Consider the following 18,446-nt stretch of genomic DNA (forward strand, 5'->3'; position numbering starts at 1 on the left):
CTCTCTCGGAAATGAAGAGGGCCTTGGCCTCAGCCTTAGTCCAGGGAGGTGGGCGTGACAGAAAGGCGTGGGCGCCGGTTCCCTGGAGGTGGAACAGGAAGGAGCAGGTGACGGGCCGGGTCTGCTCAGCCTTACCTTGGAAGCCGGGCGGACACACGATGAGAGCTTGCTGGAAGGGGTCAGGCCGGGCACAGATCTGGGCTGTTCCCGTCTGCAGGGGCAGGCTCCGCTGGGCCACTGCAGCCATGGACGCCGCTGAGGGCTGGTAGAGTGCAGATTGGTAGTTTAGTATGGAGACTTCGGGATTGGCTAAGGAAATAGTGGCACTGGTGGAGGTGGGAGCCTAAAGGAATGATGGGGATTGAACAAAAAATAAACAAAAATAAAAAATGAGGGACGTGGCATGTTGGGAGACGCGAGTTTAAATCAAATAAATGAACTCAAAGAGGAGTAAACAAATAAACAAAAACCAAGAGCCAAAAAAGCAAAAACAGAGGGGAGTGGAAACACAGTTGAAGGCTCAGGGAAAAGCAGGCACCTGCAGCCACATTCACCTCAGCATCCCCTTTGGTGCTTATACTCGGGCCAATGCCTAACCTGTGTGGGGCCTGGACCAGAGTGCAAACGGAAGCTTGCGTGCCGTAAGTCTACAAACCGCAAAGTTAAAAATCAGGCCAGAAACCGTTCATGTTCTGCCCTTCTACCTTCCAACAACCTGGAAGGCCAGGTTTGAGTTCAAGACTCTTGGATCCCTTGGCTGCTGCACTGGAACACGGTGACGGTGGGGAGAGCTCACCCCCTGACTGTCTTCTCTTCCTGACCCAGCTGTGTCCCATGACTTGGGGGGCTCTCGGTGCGCGTATATGGGCCTGCCAGCCTACACCTCTAAGCTCTGTTCACACACCCCTTCCCTGGGGCCTGCGGTGCTGTCCACACTTGGGAGGCAGAGCCAGGAGGAGGCCTCTGCGGGCACAGCGTCCTGGGTACCCAGAGCTTGGCACGGAAGCACACAGACATGGAGGGAGGCTGAAGTGGGCCTCGGAAGGGGGCCTTCCCGCTCAGGTCTGAGGCGAGCACTGTTCACACATACGCTCAGATGGCTGCGGAACAGGTTACTGCAAATAAACGCGCTACATTAACAGCCAGCCAGGGAGAGGGACACACCGATCCTGGGGTTTCTCATTGGAGTTTGGGGCCTTCTTACGCTGGTTCAGCTTCGTAGGCTGGAGGCCAGAGAGGAAAGACGCCGACGGCTCAGGGGAACTTAAATGGAGAGGGTTAAATGGATTCTGAAATCATGTGCTTTCTCCTGCCTCTTTCGGAAAGAGACCTCACTTGAGAATGAACTTCCATGGAAAGCAAGGCCACAGAAGGAAAATCGGTTCTAAATTGGGAATTTTCTAGCTTCTTCACACGGATCCTGCAGCAAGATAGGTGGAGGTTACCGGGGTCATCGAATTCAACATTGCCTAACACAGGTTTTGCCACTAGAGGTTATGGACGAGGAGGAAAGAGCCACAAGCCATCCTGGACAAGTACAGGAGTAGAGTTTTAAGAAGGGTACGTACACATGTCAAATTTGATAAAAAGGCTACTCAGTTTATGTGTTTTTTGTTTTTGTTTTTTTTTGTACCTAGGTTTTATGCCCAATTTCAGTGTTAAGCAAATTAATTTGCTTGAAGGTAATCACTAAATTATGTAGCACACACGTTTGGATTTTAGAATACAAATTGCCACAAAGAGTGGGTTTTGGGCCTCTGGGTTGTGCGCGCCACGTGTAGGCCGGCGTCTGTGTTCTCTTACTGTTTCCTCTCTGTTCTCTGCCCAGAGAACCTGTCCTGGAGCCTCGCCCTGTCCCCATTTCCCACTGCCGGCTTGTGCCCCGAGCTTCCCTCTTTGGGGACCGGCACCCTCCAGGTCCCCACGCGGGTCCTCGACTCTTCTGTCTCCCCTACGCCTGCCTTCTTCCAATCGTCCCTGGAACCTGACTCTCAGGGTTTCTCCCCTGGTGGCTGGGCTCTGTTCAGTGAAGTTCTGGCCTCCGCTTTCTCCCTTCCAGTTTTTCTTGGGCACTGAGGCTAGAACATTCTTTCCAAAAGACTACACTTTGTGCATGTTGTCACCTCTGCCCTCAAATCTCCAATTACTGTCTAGTAAACACTATATGCGCATTTGGGTCTGGCACTCCTTACCCATGGTTTGGCCAACCTTCCCTTCCAAATTTACTTCCCTCTGCTTTCTGCGCTCATGGCACCAGCCGGAGAGCACAGGCCCTGCAGACTCACACAAATCCTCCCAGCACATTCTCTCCAAGCCTCTGTGCTTGCTTCAAGGCCTCGCCTGGGTCCCGTGTGCTCCACACTGAAACCCTCCCTGACACCGTCAATTTAGATGAACTTCTTTATAACATTAACCCATCTGCCAGCTGACGTGATGGGGTTCTGGTGCTGAAGGACAAAACTGTGGTGGTATTTTGTCAAGGCGCGCATATGTCTGGCTGTGGACACCTTAGCCTGAGTGCAGGGCCAGGCACTGGGAGGGACTGTTTGTTTCTTTGGACTCCAGGTCCTAGAGAGCACAAGCTCTTCTAAGGACAGCTTTAAGGACACCAGTGGTCCCGAGGGCGGCACATTCCACGTGGCCTCTCCTGGAGTTTAGGTGGGGGAGAGAGGGATGCCTAGAAGAGGGGGGACATGAGGGAGGAGAAGCTGGAAGCTGGGGTCGGTGCCTCTTCAGTGACAGAGAAGTGAGTGGATGGCCAGGCGGAGGTATTCATACTTCGGGATTAGAACATATACACTCCTCTCCTCCTCTAGAACACACACACACACACACACACACACACACACACACACGGGAGTGTTGTGGCCACCGCAGACTGATACCAAGGCTGGAAAAATCTAGGGGCAGTTAGTTCTTTGGGGGAAGTGATAAGACTGGAATTTGGGAATAAAAGTAAAAGTGTCTTAAATAGCAGAGGCAGCCCAGACTAGGATTTGGAAATTATTCAACCAGTAAGTATTTCCGGTAAGTATGTTACCCCTATTTTAAACAGCATGTTAAGTGTGGGGTTCTGCTAATTTTTTCAAAAAGTTGGGTATCTGTGAGAAAAAAGTCTTCCTCTCCTGGTCCCTTCTGATGCCAGCTGCTGGGATTCTGGTGACAGACTGATGAATTGATTTTCCCTGTGGCTTGGAGAAAGGACAGCTTTTATCTGTCCTGAAAGGAGATCATGTGGACCCAGCAGTGTGGGGACAAGGCGGAGAGACCCGAATGGGGTGACCGCCAGTGTCCCTTCCAGTGCTAGAATTCTTTACCAGGCACATGTCAGGCATAAAAGGATTATAGCAGGAGACTTTCCGTTATTCCCACCTCAGGACCAAGGGAAACACTAAGAGGTACTATCTCAGAAAGAGTACCTTTACAGGGTCCCTGGGTCTCTCAAAGGAAATAACCGTGGAAGCAAACACTTTCTTACATAGTGAAACATGACAGGAGAGGGACTTTGTGCATATTATCTCTTCTATATGATACTGGAGGAATTTGGCCTCCTGACTAGGTTTGGTGGGAAAATACAATTCCTGATGCACAGTCAGCCTTGCCCACCTTCCCCTTCGCTCCCCATTCACCTGGTTGTGGACAGTGTTCAGCTGGTTGTTGAAAGTCATGGTCAGGTTGGTGGACGTGCTGGGGGCCACATGCGTGATGAAAGGGGTCTTGCTCTGGTTCACGGTGTCATACATATTCACCCGACGCTTGCAAATCTCCATGTTCTGGAAACATGATTTGACGCTGTTCATGCAAAAGACAGAGGCATAAGGGAAAGAGAAGAGGGTAACGCAGTATAAGGGGGGAGAAGACGGAGAGAAAGGGAGAGAACAGTTAATCTAGTAAACAAGACCACTGGGAAAACTTAACTTTAGGTCTAAATTTCCTGGATTTCTCATGCGAAGTCTGCATTTGCTCAAGTCAGTTTGATTCAGATGAATTTCCCCCAGGATGGGCAAAGGTTCTCCATAGCACAACAGACTTGACGGCTCTCGCTGCATTTCCTCATATCGCTGATCTGCTGAACCAACTTCACTGACCATTCTCAGTGTTCGGGGTTGTTTATGGTTTACTCTGGGAACATTCAACAGCAGCTTCCCGCCTCCACCTTACCAAAGACAACTCCTTGTGCTTCTGGGGCACCAGCGCCATCTAGGGGACAGCCGAGGAACCAGCCAAACCCGTATCCGGGCCCAGTTGGCACTCTCTGTCCCCACTGGAACTGCACGTGTTCCAGTGCAGTAATGGGAACAGTAATACCAGTAATAACGGATAATAGTGGTTAACATTTATTGAGAAGTGTGGCAGTTGCTTGCAAGCACTCTTTCACTCAGTCCTACAACACCCGCAGGAGGGAGATGGGATAGTTGTCCCTGTTTACGAGTTAAAGGTGTTAAGTTTTAGGGAGGACAGGTCGGGAATCTGCCAAGGCGAAGAGCTAATTACTAGCCATCTTCGTGTGTACACACACATCCTCTTTAACCTCCTTCATCCTCCCTTTTGCTCTTCTCGTTCTTGCCGAGTTACACGAAATAGAAGTTCTCTCCCTCTTTTTCTTCCTCCATTTGTGAATCAAAACAGAACCCTAGTTATGAAAGTCAAGTCTAAAAATGCTGCTGACACCAGCGTCAAGGAAAAGGAAAGCCACAGCGGCCTCAACCACGGAGTTCTTGAAAATCCACCATGAAGTGTCCTTCAGAATTTATACACTGTTTCTCATTCGCTTCTGTTTTCTTTTTTTAATTTTTTTTTTTTTTTTTTTTTTAGCGTTTATTTATTTTTGAGAGAGACAGAGACAGAATGCGAGTGGCTTAGGGGCAGAGAGAGAGGGGGACACAGAATCCAAAGCAGGCTCCAGGCTCCGAGCTGTCAGCACAGAGCCCGACGCGGGGCTCGAACCCACAAACTGTGAGATCATGACCTGAGCCGAAGTCGGACGCTCAACCGATTGAGCCACCCAGGTGCCCCGCTTCTGTTTTCTAATGAAACTTACTTTTCCTCAAATGCTAACATTCAGGATAGTAAAACACATTTAGATTTCAATTTTAAGTACTGATATTGATTATAAATAATGTAATAACTGAATATAAATAAAATATTAGTTTTCTACTCCTTTGAGATTACGCATGTGTGCTATAATTTGGGCCAAGCAGGTGCTTGAGGGCTATCCCGAAACATCCTTTCCATGACAGGCATTCCGAACTTAGACATGCCCGAAGAATCCTTTCTGAGCTCATGACTACTTAAAATGGCCACACAGTGCACACGAAATAAACGGTTACCGACTGATCACCCTGGAGAAAAAGGAAAACATATTCTATGGTAACGAGTAGCTAAAACATACTACTTACAATGCTGGTGATACCGACAGTTTTGGGCATGTACTAAGTGCCAAGCAAACTGCCAAGTGCTTTCACATGGAAGCTGAAGGAATAAAGCGATGTATTTTGTATTCTTTTTGGAATGTATTTAAAGCATTATATGGTTTTGTGACAATTCAACCCAAAGCTTTTAGACGCAGAATTTTCTAATTAAAATGGTCTGAGTTTTGAGTTTCAGGAAGAGCAAACACTTACACCCTGGGTTAATTCTGTCAGAATGGCTTTTAAGGAATTTGTGCACTAGAATCCTGGTGTGGAGAAAGGAGTGGGGTCGCTTTCACCCGTTAATCTATATGTTGGGGCAGCTCTGGCACAGCCCCAAGGGTGGGGGTCTTCGGAAGGAGTGGGGGCTGGAGCATTCTTCTCACCCTGTTGTTCTCATGGTCTTCCCAGCCCGTTCTAGGGACCCTTAGGGGTTACGCCTACTCTCAGGGAAGCCTAGGTGTGCTTAAAGACCTGTCTTTCCTTCTGGGGCCCGTTTTCTGAATTCTAAATTGCCAGCGATTCTCTTGGATCTACCCCAAATTCTGAATTTGAGGCTCATGCTCATGGTCTCCATGCTTGGTCTTCACCAAGTACAGTGAAGCATTCTATTGCTGCTTCCTTAACAGAATTCAGAGCTAGGCAGGACCCTGAGGTCATTCAGCTACGGCCCTGACGTTGTGCAGGTGACCGTCTCATTGACAGTGCAGAGGGCTAACTGGGAGCTGTCTGCAGAGCACCACTCCATCTCCCACATCTACTGTAGCTGGTTCACAATTGTCCCATTTCACCCCTGAATATAAAAAGACTGATCTCATGGGAGTCCTATCCAGAAAATCACCGAGTCTGCCTTCCTTCAGTGGCGCAGACTGACTCCTTGACTTACCCCTACCACCCCAGAAATAGGACAAATCCTGTAATGAGAGTTTGCGAGGGAGGGGGTCCAACTTCCTTCTCTGAACTGGACACTGGTGGTTGTTGCCATGTGATCTGACTTGCTCAACATCAACTGATAAGGACCAGAACTGGAATCAGAGGCGGTAATTAGGGTACCACCCACTCATTTTCTGCAGACCAGATAAGGTCAAGTCCAGCCTTGAGACTCAGCCCAATCAGACTCTGGCCGTGGCAGGAACAGCCAGGATGTGCCAAGGTCTCTCATGTTCAGCCTCTTCACGTATTTCTGTTTCCTCCTAACCCCATCTAAAATCTGGTGCTCCCTTGAGCATACCGCTTCTCCCTGCAGACTTCCAGGGATGGGACTATCTGTTCTTTCACATCCCAAGTGCCTCCAGGTTGAGCGGCTGAAATGATATCCCTCATTACCCTCTGATACGGGCTAAACTCTGCCCCCAAATCCATCCGCTGAAGTTCTAAAGCCCCAGGGCTTCAGCACGTGGCTGCATTTGGAGATGCGATCTTTATAGAGGTAAAACGAGGCCATCAGGGTGGGCCCTAATCCAATTGCCCGTGAGGAGGACGAAATTAGGACACAGACGTGTCGAGAAGGACCACGTGAGGACACAGGGAGGAGCCGGCCATCTAGAAGCTGAGCAGAGCAGCCTTAGAAGGAACAGTGCTGCCCAACACCTTGATCTTGGTGTTTGGTGTTGGTCTTCCAGAACGGTCAGAACATGGACTTCTGCTGTTGAAGCGGGTCAGCCTTCAGCGTACTTTGTTACTACAGCCTCTGCAAATTCCTCCTCCCTCCGTTCTGCCACCCTGGCCTCTCCTCTCCCCGTCAGGCACCGGGGCCTCTGCCCCACTCCCTGCCCACCAGGCAGGGCTTCAGAGGTCAGACATCTTGGCTCCTCACTTCTTATCCCAGTGGCCTGTGGTCAATTCTGGCCACCCTTTCCTCACTTCCCCAAACCGCAAATTCAAGTGTCTCATCCCCTGGCCACACTTTGGCCCATCTGGCTCATTCGGCTGTTGCTAAAGTCACCAATCTTGGAGGTGATCAACCTGTTCGGCCCCACTGGCCCCTCTGTCTTCACTTCCTTTCCCTTCACAGCTAAGCCTCCCACAGCCATCATTTGGGAAAATGACTGCTCTCTTGCCAACATCCTAAGCCTGTCAGTTTGTCTTATTCTCTCAACAGCCTGGCAAAGCTCCAGCCCGGATGACCCTGAGTAACGACCTGCTGTCCCCCTGCCGTCACCTGGGGGCCCGGTTACCCTCCACACCATTCACATCTGCCATGCTCTGTTCCCCTATTGCTCTGTCCACTTGGCCTGGCCACCTCCTGCCCCGACCACCCGGGCTTTCCTCTACTTCTTCAGCCACCAACCACCTTGCTCTCCACAAGGGAAGACAGGAGCTGCCTGAAGAACATCCACTTCGCTGGCCAGGCCAGCACGCCTGCCAACACCCACGTCCCTCCCCGCCCGTGACGCTGGCCTTGCCATCCTGGCGCCTCCCGGCCTCTCGGAAACCTCTGCATCCTTCTCTTCAATCCCTCGTGCTGCAGACACGTCCCACCAGCACCCTGAACTGCCCTGGTCCCTTCGTATCAGAAGAACCCCGTCGGGCCCCTCTGGTCGCTCCTGTTTCTCCCTCCCCTCCCCTCAGTCCCGCAGCCTGCTCAAATGGCCATTGCTTCCCCGCAAACGGCTCTCTCAGGCCACCAGCAGCTTTCATGTTGCCTCCCTTCACGGGCACTTTGCCCGGGCTTCTCTGACCTGATGGTGCAGCAGCAGGCCGGTCTCTGTCAAACGCAGCTCTGACCAGCCATCCCCTGCTTAGAAGTCCCTCCGTGACTTCCGCTGCTCTTACGATGAAGACCCAGACCCTTAACACGGGGCCTTACCCGGCTCGTCCCGAGGCCTCCCCTCCTTCCGAGCCCCAGGCCCTGTGCTGGCAGTCACTGCGTGGGCAGTGCCCTCTCTCCCCTGGCCGGCCTTTTCACTGGTGACCTGTTGCTAGTCGTTCGGCGGTCATTTCCTCGGGGGCTGCCCTGCCGGGCCCCGACTGCAGCCCGCTTTCCCTGGTAACAGCCTGCTTCTTGGGGGATCACCCATGTGATGTCTTTCTCTCACCTACAGACTGGAAGCCCCGGTGGGCAGGGGCCCGACTGCTCTGCCCTACGCTGCACCCCAGCACGCAGCCTGCTGCGGGGATGAATGAATGGACGAACAAACCCAGATCCAAACTAGAATGGTTCTGGGAGTGATCTCTGGCCCTGAAAGTGGCTTTGCTTCCCAGGTGCCGCCACTGTGAGCACCCCGTTTACGTACAGACCCCCGGGGCGGGTTCACCCAGACTTGAGCTCTCCCACGCTTCCCGTTCCCTGCTTTTTGGTGTAGAGCAAAGTGTGGCTCAGGGCCACCCAATCTGGCTGCCGCCTGCTTTTACAAATAACGTTTTATTAAATGCAGCCTCCCTCATTGGTTTCTGTACGGTCCACGGCTTCCGTCAGCTACAACAGCAGAGTGGAGTGGTTGCGACACAGACCATATGGCCGCAAAGCCCGAAGTATTTACTATCTGAGGCTTTAAAGAAAAAGTCTGCTGACCCCTGGTAAAAAGCATCAAGCAAGACACCTACTGTGTGCTGTGGGGAAAATCGAGTAGGTGCGTCATGGTGACAAAGGGGTGGTTCAGGGTTTCAATTGGAGTGATTCTCTTATCAGCATCTATGGTCAGCATCTTCTTTAACAGGTCGATGAACTCCCGCCGGTCTGCCTTCTCCACCAACATGTCACTCCCTTCCAAATCCGTTGTCATGTTCACCTGGAGGCAAACAGGGACAGGTTACCAAAACCCCATTCGGCCGCCCCTCCCCCGGCTTCCCTTCTTCTCTGCCGGGAACTCCATCCCCATGTCTGTCACCCCTTCCCAGTGTCCAGAAGGCTGTGCGGGTCCTGCTGCAGGCACTGCCATGGGCTGTTACTGCCCACAGGCGGTGGCTGCTTCCTCTCCAGGAAAGGCAGAGGGCGGCCATGCGTGGCGGAGGGAGCGGGTCGCTGCCCGTTCTAGAAAATACACAGAAGTGACAGGACGTGCCCTGTACCTGCTTCCATCAGTTAAACTGAAGTGTACTTCACATCACACCTCACGGAAAATAATCCCAAGATGGAAAGACTTCTGGGCATTCGTTGTATAACAATGGGGTTATACCTGATACTACTGAATTATATACTTAAAAATGGTTAAGATGGTCAGTTTTTCTTTTCTTTTCTTTTTTAAGTAGGCTCCACGCCCGCCGAGGAGCCTGGGGCAGGGCTTGAACTCAAGACTCCGAGCCCCAGACCTGAGCTGAGAACAAGAGTTGGCCGCTTGATGGACTGAGCCATGCACGTGCCCCAATTTTATGCTATGTATATTTTACCACAATTGAAAAAACAAGAACTACAACCAAGTAGAAAAAATGAAATGCAAAAAGGGTTATGCATTCAACCTTCAGAGGCCAACCTTCTTCCTCCAGCTACAGTGTTATCTGTCCTCTGGTAGTGCCCTGTGTTAACGCCAGAACTGTTTTAGCCCCTGTGCTCACTGGGATCACCTCTGGCCAAGACAGCAGGGTATCTGAACCCAGGATTCTTCTTCCAAGAGTAAGCCTCGGATGGTTTTTGAAAGGCCTGTTGTGTGGTGCTTTCCGTTAATTTCCAAGGCATGCTATGGAAAGTAATTTCAGTTTTCTCAGACAATCTAAGCTTCTAATCAACTGACAAGTACCCTTTACGCAGAATCGTGATTTTTGGTTCCACTCACCCTCAGGAAGAAGTGTGCTTAGTGTTTATTGGTCTAGTGTTGTACTTCTCGTTGCTTTTAGGAAAGACTCTTTAGGTTGCCCTGCTTTTAGACTAGTCCTTACACTAAAAACAGGTGAAGTTCTAGAATTTTCTCTGGGCACAAAGGTGAGAGAACCTGTGATCCCTCTGGTGAGCTGGAGTAGGATGAGTCCCAAATCCAGTGACTGGTGTCTTTATAAGAGAAAGAAGAGGGAGATTTGGGCATAGAGGCAAGAGGAAACCCAGGAATAAAGGCCATAGGAAGAAGGGTGAAGAGGTCGGGGTCAGTCAGCTACACATCAAGGGAACACTGAGGACTGCCAGGGGCCAGCGGACGCTAGGACTGAGGCATGGGACAGTTTCTTTCTAGAGCCTTCAGAGGAGGATGGCCCCGGTGGTACTTTAATGTCAAATTTCTAGCCTCTTGAACTGTTGGAGAATAAATGTCTACTATCTGAAGCCACCCAGCGTGCAGTACGTTGTCAGGGCAGCCCTCGGGAACCATACACTGAGTCGTGGGCAGTAAACTCAGATGTACTAATGATCTTGAATTCTTCTCATGAAAACATCAGTAAGATTGGCTAGCACTTTCTTTTTCTTTCTTTCTTTCTTTCTTTCTTTCTTTCTTTCTTTCTTTCTTTCTTCCTTCCTTCCTTCCTTCCTTCCTTTCCCTCCCTTCCTTCCTTCCTTCCTTTCCTTCCTTCCTTCCTTCCTTCCTTCCTTCCTTCCTTCCTTCCTTCCTTCCTTTCCTTCCTTCCTTCCTTCCTTCCTTCCTTCCTTCCTTCCTTCTTTCTTTCTTTCTTCTTTTTTTTTCTTACAAATGGGAACCAGTAAAGGGCGGCTGTAAGGTTCTGAAAACGTCCCACCAACCCAATGCTATTCTTACTAGGAGTGACCTATCATTGTTCAAGGTCAAGGTCAACCACCGCAGATGAGTACTGTGAATTTCTACCCGCCATCTTCTATTACGCAGAACTCTTGCTGTGCTTGGTTTTTAAGGGGTAGCACTGCATACTCACCCATGGGGCTTACCTGGGCCATATCATCTAAACAGTTGAAAATGTACTTTCTTGCTTCTTTCGACTTAATCCCCGTCTCTGCTTCATGGTCATCCGGTGTCTGGTCAAAAGACGCAAAAGCTGAGTGGTCATGTGAATTATTTCCTGGTCACTGTGACTCAAACCCTGGTTTCTGCTTCTCACGGAGGGTCTTTTTCCCATCTTTCAGAGGACGCTCGGATTCTTCTTAAAGTGCCCTGCACACTTAACTCGTCCTCCACACTAACTCCTCTCTCTTCTCTCCTTCCCACAAAGACCTGTCGAGAGCCTGCTCTGAATCATATCCAGAAGGTTCCAAGATGACCAAGATATGCCATATCCCTGAAAACCCCACATTCTCCCCTAAGTTTAAGGGATAAGGTAAGATTCCACAAGTGGAAAAGCAGAAGCCCTTTTCCACATGGTTTTAGGTTGTAATTTAATTTTATTTCTCAAGCTCTCATATAGATAGCTGTCACCGCATGCCAGGCACTATTGTAAAGCACAAGAACTCATTCGGTACTCCTGACAACCATCCTAGGGAGGACAAACACCGACCCACTTTCCAGGGAAGAAGCAGGAAGAGCAAGCTCCAGGAGTGTGCCAAGGCCGCGTGGCCGGGAAGCAGCATCTGGCCCCGGCGTCTGTTCTGTGCTGCCCCTCTGCCTGGGGCTGGACCATGCACGTGCCCTGCACTGGCCTTGGTCTAGGAAGCTGCTGTCTCCAGTTACTGTGGGTTTCTGGATGCATCCATGGATGCTCACATTGTCACTCAAGGAGGGCATACCAGGAGCTGCTAGGATCCAGGCTCTGATCCCGGAAACAGCTGGACAAGGAGGACCGAGGCTCCAGATGAAGACATAAAAGTGAACCCTGCCCCTGCCTGGCCTCACCCTCCTCCACCCCCGAACTCTTTTTTACTGGACGTGACCTTGAGCTGCTAGCTCTCACAGTTGTCGAATGCCAGCCCCCTCATCAACAGCCTCGGAGTGCTTGCTTAGCTCTCAAATCTCTTTTCTAGATCTTCTGCAACTATTGGCCACACGTTATCTTTAAATCCTATTAGAATTTGGCTGTGGTTTCTTGTCAAACAAACAAACAAACAAAAAAAAACCCCCAACAAACAAAAAACCCCCACCCACTCTCTTGTCAAAAAACCCCCCAAAAAACAACAACAACAAAAAACCACCTAAAATGAACACAAAGCGTACTTAAGACTTGCATTATCTTCTCCTTCTCAGGAAAATACACTAATTTTAATTGCTAGGCACAGATCAGAGTGAAAGCAAAATACGTTTGCGTTAAAGTAAAACCACTCGGGAGTTGACAGTGTGCAGTGATGTGCTATACCACCTGCCGGCCGGGACAGACAGACCCCTCCCGGAGCCTTAGGACGTCATCTCTCCGAGGCCATTTCCTCTGCCTGGAAGACACTCTTCCCCCTTTAGGGCCCAGCTCAAATGCTCCTCCTGACCCTCTGGTTCCCTCCTCTTGGCCCCACGCTCTACCCCTACCAGCAACGGGGCACTTGTGACAGCGGGGTGGAGGGGTGGGGGGCTCCCTGCATGCGTCCCTGGAATAGGAGCTCCTCGAGGACAAGGTGGGGCTCATTTCTCTCTCTAGCACACACCCGACAAGTCATTATGGTTCACTGGGATTTCATCCCAGGAGTTTAGCCACCAGAACTTGGGATCTGAGCTTCGCAGGCAGCTGGCCAAACAAAGCGGTGCTTTCGGACATTCGAATTCATCTACCTCGTGGATCAACAACGGTCGCCCCCTCTCCCGGGCTTTTGGCCGAATCAAAGCAAAGTGCAGGATCAGTGTGGCAATGGCAAGAGCTCCCCGCCAACTGGATGGTGCCCCTCTTCCCTGAGTGTTGGGCATGGGTGAGGAGTGGTGGGGACGCTCTTCCTACCTTCAGCCTCCACAAAGGATACGGTGAATCTGTGTCACGGTTGAAAAACCTAGTCGTCTTTGTCCCTGCACTTAATAAATATTCAGCTGGCAGACCCTGTGTTTGTGAAATATACCGAATCTGCAAGAAAAGAGGAGAATGAGGTCAGGGCGTTTCCTGTAACTGGACATATGGTATACTCATGGCTCTAGTGCCTTTGAGAAAAATGACAATTTTATAGGGAAAGAAAGAATAGAAGCAAGAGGGGAAAGAAAGAGGAATGAGAGAAAAGCAGTTATGGGAAGCAAGGTTTCAGAGACAAGGAAACACCCCACAATCCCACCCACAGGTCATGTTATAAAGGACGTGCTTTCTGTGAACACCTGAGCTATCTGGACCCACCTGATCATACTCAGAAGCTCCTGGATAGAGCGGCCAGCCCAGGAACAGCTCAGCAATGACACAGCCCAGGGACCACATATCAATTGCCTCACAAAATGGTAGACCAAGGATGATTTCAGGGGCCCTGCAACGGAAGAACGAGAGAAATCATTAGCAACTTGAAAGTGCAGGTGGTAATTTGTGTATGAATTCTACATAAAACCCTATCTTTCAAATCTGGGGTGCCGTTACTGCTCCCCTCTAAAGGGCCTGTGGTTCTTGCACTGTGCGGCAGTGATCCCTCCGTTCTTGGGCCTGGTCCTCCCTGTCGGCAGGGAGCGTGGTCAGATGACTGGCTGAGATGAAGGGTAGATCTGTGGCTCTAGAAGGATCTAAGGGAACCACATCCATGGACTTCATTACCATTCTACTCCAGTTGGATGAGCTAATAACCGCTTTAGAGATACCTGGGAGTTGCTTTTTGTAACTGAAAACCCAGGAAACCAATCATAGAGAATGCCCAGTTTTTACAAAGGAATTCTGAAATATAAATGTTCTATTTTCAGCAATATAGAAAACAGGTCGCCTCTACCCAGAACAAGGGGATTAAATCCAATATTGGTTAACGTCAATGATCCCCCTTCTTAGGAGTCTGAATCACACTTTTGTAAGGAAACATTATTATTATTTTTTATCATCAGCTTCTGAAAAAGTTAGTCTCCTAAAATGTCTTCAGATATGACAGTTAATACAACCCCGTTCATGGATCTATAGTCTGGGTACCAGTCAGAACTCCATTATAAACCCATTCCTGCCTGTGGGATTATGTCCCTTCACATGAGAGACAAGGTTACATGCCGGAGCTTCCGAAGGAAACCACCTGAACTCAGAGGGAAATTTTCACACGCAGTTAGTAACGAAAGCCAAGGAGACCACACGGCGCCCTTTCTTTTCCGAGAACGTGTCATGATGAAGTAGGGGTACGTTTTGGAGAAAACCACGCTCAAATGTATGAGATATGAACCCAGCTTTGAAAAAAACGTGGCTCAAGGCGCTCGGCTGATAATGAAATGCATTAGCCCAGCTTCTGTTTTCTCTGTAAATTTCCCACTTGATTAAGCAATGCCAGAAGACGCCACTCTCCTACCCTTTCAGGAGCCTGGCACGTGAGCAGTGGGAGCTGGGGAGGCGGCTCTGTCTGGGTGATCTTCACCAGCCAGCACGGGAGGAAGGAGCGAGGCTGCGGCCAAAACAGCCCCACTCGTCTTGGGAGTGTCAAGCTGAATCTCCCCCACTTAAGAAAGCATCTCCCTACGCTACTCTTTTACATTTGTTCTCGTTGCTGATCTTTTTTCTCTAGATAACAACGTCAAAAAACAAAACCCAACATGTTTTGTCACAACGTCTTGGTTTTTCGGAAGAAGGAGTTCCCTCGCTTTCTTAGGGCTGGAGACTCAGCACTGCTGCCGGGTGCTTCTAGAGTGCCCTGGTCATCAGTCTGGGTGCACGACATCCTTTTGCTAGAGTCCAGGGCTGGGTGGGTCTCTTCCCAGGCTTGGCAGGAGGGAGTTACTCTGGGTGTGGGGGGGGGGGGGGGGGGGGGGGTGGTGCAAGCTGCCACTGGCCCTACTTAACCTGTCTTCCCTGTCAGCTCACTGCTGGCATGGAGGCTCAGCCTGGCGCTGCACCCTAGCTCTGTGGTCTCTGTGTCCTCCCATCCCAGGTGCTGACTGTGCGCGGGAACACGGGATGCTGCTGTCGCCCCTGTGGTGCTGCCGCACCGGGGATGCCCGTGCTGGTTCCAGGTACGTCTCTGCTGGACTGTCCTGTGTTGTGGATTATTTAAACGATAATGACAACAACAACGACAACAACAGCAACAACAACAACACATCCCTTGGAAGAGAAGGGGATATCCGAAAAGAACATGACAGAGGAAACAACAAACTTTTACTACGTGTGTGTCAGAACCTGCCCTCCTTTCTGCCCTCTCTCTCCAGGGTCGGCGTGTCCACCTGCCTCCTCCCACATGCAGACTCAGACCTCTTCTCTGGAGAAGATGTCCTGTCCCGGATCCCGCGAAGCCCCCCTTGGGCAGGCTGCTGACACAGAACAAGCTTCTCCGCACTTCTGTCTGTTCCTGTGACCAGGACCCTTGCCCCTCGTAGCCTCCAGGTCGGGTCTTAGGAACACACCCTGGGCTGCTCTCACAGGGACATCTCTGGATTGACCATGGGGCCAACCTTCCTATCAGGTTAATCACCTGGTTCTCATGCCCCTAAGCAGGCCACTTGGAACCCGTGGAAATCCGTTTCCTGGCTTCTGTTCCCTGAGGATGTGCAAGACAGAACCCGACACATAAGAGTGACGCTTCAGTGACGTGCTCTGGCAAGAAACACTAGCCGTGGATTTTGCCAACTGACGTTATGTGAATAGGGCCTATGAAGACGGCTCTTGGTCCATTTTCTTTTCTTTTCTTTTCTTTTTAAGTTTATTTATTTCAAGGATGGGGGAGGGGCAGAGAAAGAGGGAGACAGAGGATCCCAAGCAGGCTCTGTGCTGACAGCAAGACAGCCTGCTGGGGGGCTCCATCTTACCAACCATGAGATCATGACCTGAGCTGAAGTCGGACGCTTAACTGACTGGGCCACCCAGGCGTCCCTCTACCTGTTTTCTGTTAGAACATGAAGTGGTAGCCATGCATGGTATCAGGGTATGTACAGCAGGATAGTTTTCTTGCCGTGACCATAACGAACGAATGCTCAAGTGTCAGGCTAGATGGCCGGGGGACAAAAGAAATAGAAGACGGAGTCTTGTCCCCTCGGGGCCCCACTGCTGGGACGCCAACGCCAGCACACGTGACAAATGAGGTCGAATATACTACTGGTATACAAGCCAAACCCGCGGACACGAAGACAGAGCTAATTCAAGCATACGGACAAGCTCCAGCATCTCCCATTTTAGGAACCAAAACGGCACACAAGAACAAAGCGAAGCACACACAAAAGCAAGCCCTTTCTCCAGCCCTCCGTGTCCCTGCAGGTGCCGCCCTATTCCTGCCCCTGCTCAGCCGAACCTCACGGGGGTCTCCTGCAATTCCACTGTTTTGTGCCCCCCACCTCCCGTCTTGCCACCTGCCTCTTACTGGACTCCACCGAGGGGTCTCCACTCAGGGGCCACGCCCATCCGGACCCTCAGGGTCACGTTGTCATGTCGCATCCACGGGTCAACTTCCCTCTGTGACCCGAGAGCTGCATATTTCTCTCACGGTTGACATTCGTCCCGTTTTGAAACACACAGTGTGGTTTTCACGACACCATACACTCCCACAGCTGTCCTGCCTCTCCGTTTCTTTTGCTGGCTTGTCCTCTAGCTAGCTGCTGTGGGACGGCAAAGCCCTCGGACCCCTGGTCTCCTCTCTTTTCATCTTTGTTCTGGGTTAACCGTTATGGGTTGAGTTGTCTCAAATGCCAAAAAAGACATGTTGAAGTCCTAATCCCCGGTACCTCAGAACGGGACCGTTTTGGGGGACGGGGTTATTGCAGATGTGACTAGCGAAGATTATGTCACTGGAGTAGGGTGAGCCCTTAAGCCAACAGGACAGGTGTCCTTACGGGAAGAGGGAAACTGGGACACAGACGCAGAGGGGAGACAGCCGCGTGGAGATGAAGGCAGAGACTGGACTTATACTGCCACCAGCCGAGGAGTGCCTGGGGCCACCAGCAGGTGGAAGGGGCAAGGAAGGATCTTCCCCGAACGGCGTCAGAAGGAGTATGTTCCTGCCCACACCTTGATTTCAGACTTCCAGCCGCCAGGACAGCGGGAGAGTAAACAGCTGTTGTGGTCAGTCCTGTGTTTTGCGGGGACTGTTTCTGCAGCCTCAGGAAGCTGACAGAGGAATTGTATGGCAGCCCCATGTCCACATTCCATTCATATTTCCTAATGTCCATCTCCACGCTGGACTCTTCTCTGCTCCGCACTTACACTCTGAAGGCCCAGCACCTCCACGGGAATGACTCACAGTCGCCTCCAACTTAGTATGTTCGCGAGGGACGTCTTCTCCTCGGCCTCCCCTCCCCAACGGCAACGGGTCCCTGTCTCTGCCGGGCTCATCTCGCTGAATGGGATCCCGGCCCCTCCCACCTGCTCCCCACGCTGGGAACCCGGGATGCTCTCCGAGCCCCTCTGCTCCCTTCATCCTCGCCACCAAGGCCTCAATGCGGCCGCCCCCGACTCTCTCGGCCTGGCCCCGACTCTCCACCTCCGCCGCCACCCCTCTGGCCCTGGCCACCCCGTCGCACCTGGAGCTCCCCGGCGGGTCTTTCCTTTCGTCCTTCCGTCCTCCATCCGCTGTCCGCACAGCTGCCCGAGCAGACAGACCACCTCTCCCTTTGCTCTCAGCCCCGCAGAGGTTCCCCACTGAACCCTGAATCCCTCCGTGACCCTCAGGACCTCCCTGCCCTGCTCTCCACTGTCATTTCCATTTCCATTTCTAGGCTCCTCCTGGACCTAGAGCCTTCGTGCCGTGTTGTGCTGCTGCCTCGAAGGCTCCCTGCACCGGCGCTCAGATGGCCGCCTCCTTCTCATCCTTCAAACCTCAGCTTAATTGTCACCGCCGCAGACAGGCGTCCCTCGACACCAGTTAGTCTCCATCTACAGTGCCGTAAATGTCACTTTACAGCACTTCTCCAATAACCCGCTACTGTCCGTCTCCCCCTGCTACGTCCACAGGGCAGCACAGGGTGTGCCATTTAGTAGCCACTCAATCAATAAGGATTTGCTGATTGAATAAACCTTTATTAAATATAAGAAAGCACTAAAATATGAGATTCAGGCAGAAAGTTCTAAGGCAGCATAAACAAAGGGGAGCAGAAGGGGTCAATCTTGGTGGAGGAATGGAAGCTTGGCACCAGGAGCAAGGTGTCACCCGCGGGAGAGAAGGCCTCTGCGGGTGGGAGTGGAGGCCCAGAGGACACCTGCCTGCCGTGG

At 51.3% G+C, this 18,446-nt stretch overlaps 1 protein-coding gene across 9 annotated transcripts in view; it reads right to left on the minus strand.

The window, feature by feature from the left end:
• Window positions 1-18,446, minus strand: part of HIPK2 (homeodomain interacting protein kinase 2) — a 184,083-nt gene that overhangs the window by 43,179 nt on the left and 122,458 nt on the right. For 5 of the 9 annotated variants that reach the window (XM_042926327.1, XM_042926278.1, XM_042926273.1 and 2 more), the window contains 6 exons: window positions 13,479-13,602; window positions 13,098-13,217; window positions 11,176-11,262; window positions 8,958-9,142; window positions 3,630-3,792; window positions 136-343 (listed from right to left, as the gene is read on the minus strand). In XM_042926327.1, the coding sequence (XP_042782261.1) occupies window positions 136-343; window positions 3,630-3,792; window positions 8,958-9,142; window positions 11,176-11,262; window positions 13,098-13,217; window positions 13,479-13,602 (887 nt within the window). The remainder of the gene's footprint in view (window positions 1-135; window positions 344-3,629; window positions 3,793-8,957; window positions 9,143-11,175; window positions 11,263-13,097; window positions 13,218-13,478; window positions 13,603-18,446) is intronic. The other 4 variants (XM_042926307.1, XM_042926296.1, XM_042926318.1 and 1 more) reach the window with 1 other exon arrangement.

This window comes from Panthera leo, chromosome A2 (assembly GCF_018350215.1).
Source record: "Panthera leo isolate Ple1 chromosome A2, P.leo_Ple1_pat1.1, whole genome shotgun sequence".
In the NCBI taxonomy this organism is placed as follows: domain Eukaryota; kingdom Metazoa; phylum Chordata; class Mammalia; order Carnivora; family Felidae; genus Panthera; species Panthera leo.